Below are 9,476 nucleotides of genomic sequence, written 5' to 3' on the forward strand. Positions count from 1 at the left end.
TGCAGAAACAGGAACTCATGAATGAATGGGTGATACAGTGGCTACTTCCATCTTTTTATACAGTTTGTGTTGGTGTTGCTACAATAATCTATCCACAAGCTGACAGTTTTGCGGCAACTTTCTGTCCGTACTTTCCACGTATCACGAGCAGATTTCACCAGAGGATTAAGCCCTGCCAGGATATTCGCCCAGAGAGTCAGAATTCACCTCTCCTGATCAGCATCTCTGGGACTAAACCTGTTGTTTGGCGTCAGCAGCAGGGACCGGTCTGGTGAGCACACAGAGGACACAGTGTCAGTCATTACCCTGATGACTTTTTAATGGCTGTCTGATTGGACTCTGCCAGAAATGACATGCCCTTGTCCCGTTCTGTTTGGTTTTGTTTACTCGTGAGCTGATTATTTTCCCGCCACGTACAAGCGCTCTGACGTTACTGGGAGACTGAACTTGCTGCTAAAAAGTGGGTGATCCGTCTGTGGGGACTTTATAATCAGGCCTGTCATGCTATGCTCCCAACTGACGATGACTCAGGGATAAGAGTGTAGGGGGTGGGCACTGCTCTCCTGCCATCTCCGTGCCAGTGAGTGAGATCTGCCCTGACACTGTGCCCACTCTCCTTCCTCTGGGTGTCAGTCACGTCGAGTCGTGCGCCGGACCCCTCAGCAGGAAGCCTGGCTGTGAAGAGGGCTGCTGAGTGTGCTTTTTAGTGCAGGTTGATGTGCTCTGCGGGTGGAAGTGGCATGTCAGACCCCACAGCCGTCTATCGTCCTAGTGGGCGACAAAGGAGCCGGGAATGAGCTCATGGGATTGCTGTCGTCATGCACGCGGATGGCTGGCAGATCTCCTGCATCCCTGATGCTCATGTACAAATGGAGAGACTTCACCGCGCATATGGAGAGTTTAGCATGCACTTATTTGTAGATCCCTTCAATGAGCTTTTTGTGAGATTTGTAGTGAAATCCTGCTGAGATTAGCAGAAACACTCTAAATCATTGTCATTGGCAGCAGCTTTGTGATCTGATGAATTATATCTCTGTTATTTGAATTAGGGCCACATTAAAATGTCAAAAACATCAAAAACACAATCACATTTCACATTGTTTTTTTGATTTGTTTGTTTTTTGTTCTTTTAGGTCAAGATAAAATCCAAAACTGATATATTCAGGTGGCCAGGATCACATTTTGCGTATGGACACTTGTGTTTTTGTAGCAGTAATTTCTGTTGTTCAACAGTTGTTTGTGGCCCGGCTCACACTTGATCTGTTTGTCTCAGTCACTGTTATTTGAAGTACATGAATCATGCAATACAGTGTCAAAGAGATGCCAGATAGCTTTGTCGAGGCGTTACTGCAGAGTGAGACAAAGTGAGAGTGCAGTTAACTTTGATTTTGGATTTTATTTCTACAAAGAAGGTCTGTGCCGCAACCTGGAGCTCTCTATTTTGTGTGTGAGTCGGACTGGAAAAACGTCCTCTGGCACTTTCTCCAAGTCTGCAGATTAAAGTTATTTAGCATTTTAATATGAATATGATTTTAATGTTGTACTGGGACAAAAACTGCAAGTAATCATGTATTGTGTCAATTATGGTTCTTAAAAAGAGACAAATTGCACAAAAAATTGCGATCCAGCATCCAGCTGCACATGAGATGATGTAGTATCATCACATTTAAAATGCTGGAACATCAAGTTTTTCCCTTTTTTATGCTGTGAAAATTCTCAAACAGTCAGTTATTATTTCTTTGCTGTTGATCAATTTTCTGTTGATCTCTTTTCTTCCAATTCGTGTCTGAAACACTGACAAAAAGTAATGACCATCTACAAATAGATTGTCTAAGGCAACAGTAATATTCCCATTGAAAATAAATGCTCAATAATATCCTTTGCTAATACAGTCACCAGCCACTTCAGCTCCTTGTAAACACAAATATCTAATCTGCCAGGGACATGGCAGCATCCTTGTGTCTTTAGGCGTGCAGACATGGTCAGGACGACCTGCTGACGTTCAAACTGAGCATGAGAATCAGGAGGAAAGGTGATTAAAGTGACTCTGAATGTGACACAGCTGTTGTTGGTCTGAGTATTTCAGAAACTGCTGATTGGCTGGGATTTTCCCACACGGCCATCTCTATTGTTTGCAGAGAATTGCCTAAAAAAGACAAAATATCCAGTGAGGCACAGCTAACTGCTAATATCTAATCAGCCAATCACATGGCAGCAGCCCAGCATATTTAGGCATGCAGACATGGACAACATGAGCTTTAAACTAAGAAGTTTGGACAGAAAAATTCCAAAAATTAGGAAACATTCTGGGAGCGGCGGCTCTCTTGGAGAAAACGCCTTGTTGAGACAGAAGTCAGAGGAGACTCCTTCGAGCTGATAGGGAGGCAACAGTAACTCAAATAACCGCTTGTTACAAACAAGGTACACAGAAGAGCATCTCTGAACACACAACCTTGAAGCTGCAGCACACTGGAGCACTCCTGTCAGCTGAGAACAGGAAACTAGAATTTGCAAGGGTTTCACTAAAATTGGTGATTTGGTGGCCCAAACCAGTACCAGTAAGGTGTACCTAATAAAGAGTCCAGAGACTACATGTATTGAATTGTATGTAATTTTGTAATTTTGCTAGCTTTACATGCTTATTACTAATGTGAGCCACAGCGCTCAGACATGGTTGTGATTTAACTGGTGAAGCAGGTATTCAGTAAGATAGTACAATAACAGATACACAGTAGTGGTCATTTTTGCTCTAGCCAGACTAGTCCCTTTTGAAACGATGAAGAAGCTGATGTAAGAGGACACTGAGTTCAGTCGAAGCAGTCTGTGGGCAGACTGAGAGAAAGCTTTAACCCCCTGCAGTGTTTTCCCCCTGGGACTCCCTCCTGCCTGAATACAACCTGCCCTCCCTCGCACTATTGATGCATCCGTGACTCTGTGCTATGCTCTGACATTGGCCCCTGCTAATGGCTCACCGGTCAGCAAGCAAACAAGACAGCCAGGGTAGATGTTGTTTGCCTCTCTCCTCGTAATTCAAGGTGTGTGTGCAAAACACTGACTGAATTATGTAGATTTCTGGAGGAAAGCACACGTCTCTGCTTTGTTTTAACACAACCAAAAATGTTAAAAGGGGTGAACAACACTGAGTTTTACTGTGGATACGGATTAAGACATGCATGCGCTCCCCCTGCTAGTGGCCTCGCGATCGTTTTTAACAGATAAACATCATCTGCGTTGCCTGAATCGGACTGGGGAACCTTTAAAATGGCAGCTCTGCAGAGGTCACGGAGCAGTCGCAGCCTGTAGTCAGACCGCGCAGTGATCGAGACTTTATAGAGCAGTAAATCCACCCAGACTATCCGTGAAAAGGTGTGGGAGAGAAGGAGCATTCTCACCAGGGAAAGTCAGATTAGAAAGAAGGGTTTCATCCTCACGCTCAGCTCTGTCTGGCTCAGGTCCAGCTGCCGAGGCGCTGCCAAGAGCAGACCATTGGCTCTGACGTGGCTGAGCCGGGTGAGGATTCAACACTTCTGATTTTTTTTAATCACTTTGACTGACATATTAACTGTGGGCTTGACTTGCACCTTAGAGTTTGACTTCTGTATGAAGATAATTAAAGCAACACTAATTTGACAACAATAATTGGTTTTTAAAACAATGCTCTCATGAAAGATGCAGGCACCTTTTGGTCCAACGTGACCCAGTTCCTATTCCATCACCTCTTTATCAAAATTAAATTAATAATAAAGACATTTAAAACCACCAGTTTCTATTAAAGCATTGCTACTGACAGTTTGACACATGCACACATACTTGGGTGAATTATGTTTTCTTTAATACAGCATCCCATTATGACCATTAAACAGTAGCTGGCTGTGGATTTGTATAATCTGTTGCCTTTCAGATTTTGACATTTACAGTCATTCTAAATCCTCCATCAGGTCAATTAGTGTAATGTTTAAATGGGAAGTACTGTGAAATAATAGGTGTACAATAACAGTACAGCTGTGGTTGAGTTAAATATCCCAAGTAAGTCTTCAGTGGATGGAGTGTTACCTTATTAACCTATGCCAACAACAAAAAACATGCTTTATTGCTTCTATGGGGCTAAAATGCATCAGCCCTGAGAGCAACCTTGCAAAAGACAGACCTGCTAAGCCATGGGTGGGATAATAATTTTTCCAAGGGGCCACATGAGAAACTAGGAATGTTGTGGAGGTGTGCATCAATGAGCTAAACTCATTATTAATACTATCTTTATAAGCTTATTGATGCGGCCCTCCACAACAGTGCCAGTTTCTCATGTGGCCCCCGGGGAACATGAAAAGTCCACCCCTGTGCAAAGACCTCTACAGTGCAAAAGGATCCTCTCAGATTGTTGTGTTTGGCAGAAGATGAAATAAGCTGCGTGTAAAGGGTGCGCAGAGCTTTGATTGAAGCCGGTTTAAATGACGCCTCGTGTTGGGCGCGTCAGTAAATCCCCCTGGCGGTGTGTTTTTCGCAGGTCAGGCCACATATGAATAATGTATTGGGAGACATCTGACTGAGAGGCTGGTTAAAGGTAGCTCTCTCTCTAATGACAGCAAACAAGCTCTCTCGCTGACATTTCCAAGGAAAGGAGTGAGACGGAGAGAAAAGGGGGGTGAGCGAGGGAGCTAATGGCAGACAGGGATCAGGGGAGTCAGATGAGTCTTTCAATTCAAAGCACTCAGTGAATTTGTTTGGATACAGTGTGTTGAAATGTGACAGATAACTTTGTCTTTGACACACGGTGTGACATCCACGGCAGCCGTGTCGTAACTACAGCTATTGGCAGATAGATTAAATAATTTAAAAGCATCTGTCAAGATGAAAATAATGGATTTGTTCGCTGATTTAAACCTCTCTGTCATCTAGGAACTTTTAATAAAACATGTAGACATCCACCTGCAGAATGATGAAGTTATGCACAACCAGTTACTACAGATGAAAGACTTTATCACTAGTAGCTAGCTAGGTAAATTATACCAACTCCTTGAGTTGGCTAGGATCTCTTTTTGACTTTCTAGTGTTTTGTTTTGGGATTAACTGTTATGAAAGCGGTGAAACAAATCTCCATGGTGCTTTGTTACCTCCCACCTGGGCTGACCTGCTGCCATAATTACTGCTGTTAAGGTTTCCTTTTATTACTAATAGAAGTATGATAGGAAGTTAAGGAGGTGTTGTAAACGTAGAGCGGCTCAGTGCTTAAAGAAAACAGAGATGGTGAATCAACATTTGGTCAGACCGCCTTTATTCTTCAACACAGCCTGAACTCTGTTAGGGAATCTTTGTTGTCATTTCTTTAAGGAGTTCCAGGAATGAACTCAGATTTTTACTGACAGCTTTCTAAGCTCTTCTTCTTCTGTTGGCTGCCTTTTCTCCTGATTCCTGTCAAAATGATCCTACACTGCTTCAATAATGTTGAGATCAGAGCTCTGGGGAGGTCAATCCATGCCTGATCATGTTGCATTGTGTGTTTTTTATTGCACTGGCAGTACAATCAAACCTTAAATGTACATTTGGAGGCTACTTAAAGATGGACCACAGACCTTAAAAGAGTAGCTTGGTCTTCTGCTATACTGACGGCCACATTTTTAGCCAGATGAGTGTAAGTATAAATAAAATCCACACATTAGTCCATAATATCTCATTCAACATTTTAAAGCAAGTTCACATCCTAGGTAACAAACCTAAGCGGTCGTACGCTCACTTTTTGTGAGTCAATGTGGAAAACAGTATGTTCTGCCTTATAATTCAAAATATAGTTATAGAGAATAAACGCAATCTTTAAATTAAAAGATGCTGTTGGTTCTTTTATTTTCAGTCGTGGATGTATTTGAATGTATTGGTGCTCCTCTTCTAGAATTTAATCTTTGACCACATTGTCCTGTTTGAATCCCAGAAGAAGAAGCCGATCGTTATCACCATAGGAACATAACTTCCAGTCTGCAACTTATACTTGATCTGATTAAGGCTGCTGCGTTTTGCCCTTGGGCGATGTCTGTAGCCTTGCATGGAGAGAGATAACCCGATCTCCTCTCCTCTAGCTCAGAGTCCAATTTAGCAGCTCAAAACTATGAATAAATCTAACACTCCATAATTGAATTCTTCAAACAGAGCAGATTTTCAAGGTTAGGCCCCAATGCAAATCCATTTTTCAGGCTGCACAATGAAAAGTCATTTTCAATGATCTTAGGAATAAAATATGTCGTGAAGCAAGGAAAACAAAGTACTCTTACAATAAAGGAGACGCACAAACATTGTAGGAGACATGAAGTGTGATTCATGCCCATTAAAAGTCTGTCTGTTACTTAAATACCATAGTTGTTATTGTCTGACAATGAAATGCATTATGAATAAAATGTATTTCCTTCTTTTCTTTGTTACATGTTTCGCTCTGCACATGCAGCTGAAAATACTCAAAAATGAGAGGTGTACAAGTGTAATTGGGGCTTGCTGCTGTATCGTCTCTGGCAGTGTGTTAACCAAAACAAGGCTTGTATCAATACTTATCCTATTCTACCTTCAAAAGGTGCCCTGAATTATAATTTCCATTAATTGTTTGGAGGGTTAGTTAGTATTTATTCAGCATGGTTTCCCTAATTATTTCTCCGGACGTGTTTTGTCGTGTGCATAATTCGTCATTCCTCTGGGACAGTGTTGTGAGTGGGTGTGCTGAGAGAGCCGGCTAATAGGGGGGAAATGGCATTGAATACCAATGCACAGAGCAGTCAGTCCTTGCAGAAGAGGCCAGACACTCTGTTTGTGTTTGTTGTGTTCGGCTGTGTGTGCGCACGCATTTCTGCTGTCTTTGCATGGATGCACATCACATATCCGTGTGTGTTAGAGTGTGTGCGCGGTGTTTGCTGTTCTGTCCCCACTCACATCCCGTCTGGATCGAAACCCTGCCCTTCCTGTGCTAAAATAAACCCACCTTGGGAAGTTGAGGACCTTGCACAGAGCGCTGAGTGTTACACCTTTTGATTTTTCACTGACTTGTGTCTTGCTTCTTAGATGCGGCGGGTGAATTTGTGCCATACGTCACAGTAAAAACATAAAAGTTTATTTCAGCATAATTGTAGCTCTTGTTACATTTCTTCTTATTTTGAGAGAGATCATTTGGCCAAAAACGTCCATTTATTATGGTTTATCTACATTTAAAACATCTACCAGTACCAAATACAAGAGCATTTATCTGCTCAGATCATTTGCCCTCTGTGTTTGTATATGTTTTTACAACTCAATAAGAAAATACACCCAATGAACTGATGAAGTGACCTATAGCTACATTTCAAAAACTGTCTCAACCTTGAGTTTTAAACGATCCCATTAATGATTGACTTTGAGTTCTGCGGGTGAGGAGATGCTCGTATTGATCCTCTAAAAGGAGAAACCGTCTGTCAAAGGAGGTTTTATGAAAACACAAATCCCTATTGAGCCAGCCTAAGTTACAGAGGCCTCACGGGGTTTCTCCACACCACTGAGCAATCCAGCAGCCTTTCTAAAGTTACCTTAGCGAACACAACTCAGCATATTTGCATAAGGAAACCTGGACACTTAAAGGACTTGTCCTTCTTGGCTTAAATCCACAATTGTATGTTAACTGAGCAGACTCACTCAGATTAAGGTAATGTATTATGATGAAAAACTCCAGAACAGTAACTGAAGGGGACACTGTCGTGGTAGTTTTGATGGTGAAGTTTAAAGAGCTTCTTTACTATAATATTTATTGGCCTTTGAATGATTATGACACATTTTTCTGTCTCACTTCTTCCTTTCACTTTCTCTTACAGCTCATAGTGGAGAAAACAACAGACTTCCCCTCTGCTGAGTTCTCTCTAGTGGAGGATGTGGCTCTGCACTTTACCTGTTTGATGGACAGGCTGAATGAGCAGCGCCTCTTCCAGCCTGACCTGTGTGACGTTGACATTGTTCTTGTGCGTCAGCACAGCACCTTTCCGGCCCACAAGGGTGTGCTGGCAGCTTACAGCCCTTTCTTCCACTCGCTTTTTGCCCAAAGCAAACAGCTGCGGCGGGTGGACCTGTCGCTGGATGCCCTGACCTCTCAGGGCCTTCAGCAAATCCTCAACTTCATTTACACCTCCAAACTGCTGGTGAGCAGCCGCACTGTCCGCGACGTGCTCAACGCCGCTACCCTGCTTCAGATGAGCGACATCGCAGCCTCCTGTCACGACCTTATCAGCAGCCACTCGCTGAGAACCACCTGCACAGATATGGCCAATCAAGAAGGGCATGCCAGCAGTGAGCCGGCTTCTGTAGCGATGCCCCCCAGCCAGATGTACCGTGAGATCAAACAGGAGTCAGAGCTCGGCAGGGTGTACACGAGAGAAGGAAACAGCCCTTTTTCTGTCAGAGTAGAAGAGACAGGCAAGACGGCTTCTCAGGCAAAGCAGTACTACCAGAAGGAAGAAGGCTCGGGAAGCGGGGCCAGCACAGGTGTGGCTAGTTTGTGTAAAGTGGAAGGAAATGGAGAGGAGTCAAAGACAGCAGATGGCCACGCCTCCTTCAACAGAGATCAGATCATCGTCGAAGTCAACCTTAATAACCAGACTCTTAACGTCTCAAAGGGATCAGAGGGCAAATCGGCCACTTCTACAGAGACTTCCACTATGTTTGGCCGCTGCCGTAACAACCAGCAAGATTCAGAGGGCGATGAGGATAATGAAGTGGAGAACGATGATACAGATGGAGAAGAGGATGTGGAAGATTTGAAGAGGGGTGACATATTGGGGCAAAGTAGTGAAGAGGAAGATGAGGAGGAGGATGAAGAAGAAGAGGAAAACACCCTCAACATTCCAGGCTTGGAGCAGCCAGCTATGATGGATCGACCTCGTCGGGGCACCAGAGCCTTGGCTATGGCTGGTACCACTGCCTCTCTACGGCAGACGCTTGCAGAGGCCACGCTGGCCAACCAGCGGCAGGGTGGGAAGAGGGCGTTGGACCTGGAGGGCCTGGGCCAAAAAGTGAGGCTGGAGGAGAAGCAACATTACCCATGTAAAAAGTGTCCTCGCATCTTCAACAATCGCTGGTATCTAGAAAAACACATGAACGTCACTCACAACCGCATGCAAATCTGCAATAACTGTGGAAAACGCTTCCTGCTAGAGAGCGAGCTGCTGCTGCATCAACAGACTGACTGTGAGAAAAGCATCCAGGTACGATTAAACCATAATCATTGTATAACTTATATGCTTGGGGACTATGTCTTTCAGCTAACATAATATAGATCTATGAGAATTGTTTTGGGCAGTCCAGATGTCCGATCCCGGACAAGCCCCCATTATTATGCTAGGTCTAGCTCAAATACATTAAAGTTAATTGAAAAGATAAGTCAATAGGATGAATGTGGCATGAATAAGGCACGGCGGGACCACGGAGCAACGTTCAGAGCCATCTTTATTTAATTCACGTCACACCACAACACACCCAAACCCCTG

The 9,476-nt window shown here is 43.6% G+C and overlaps 1 protein-coding gene across 1 annotated transcript in view; it reads left to right on the forward strand.

The window, feature by feature from the left end:
* zbtb47b (zinc finger and BTB domain containing 47b) overlaps positions 1-9,476 on the forward strand; it is a 24,136-nt gene that overhangs the window by 9,602 nt on the left and 5,058 nt on the right. Inside the window, exon 2 of the mRNA XM_005722688.2 lies at positions 7,812-9,194. Coding sequence (XP_005722745.1) covers positions 7,812-9,194 — 1,383 coding nt within the window. The remainder of the gene's footprint in view (positions 1-7,811; positions 9,195-9,476) is intronic.

Source organism: Pundamilia nyererei, unplaced genomic scaffold (genome assembly GCF_000239375.1).
Source record: "Pundamilia nyererei isolate P.nyererei 1_Seehausen unplaced genomic scaffold, PunNye1.0 scaffold00007, whole genome shotgun sequence".
Taxonomy (NCBI): domain Eukaryota; kingdom Metazoa; phylum Chordata; class Actinopteri; order Cichliformes; family Cichlidae; genus Pundamilia; species Pundamilia nyererei.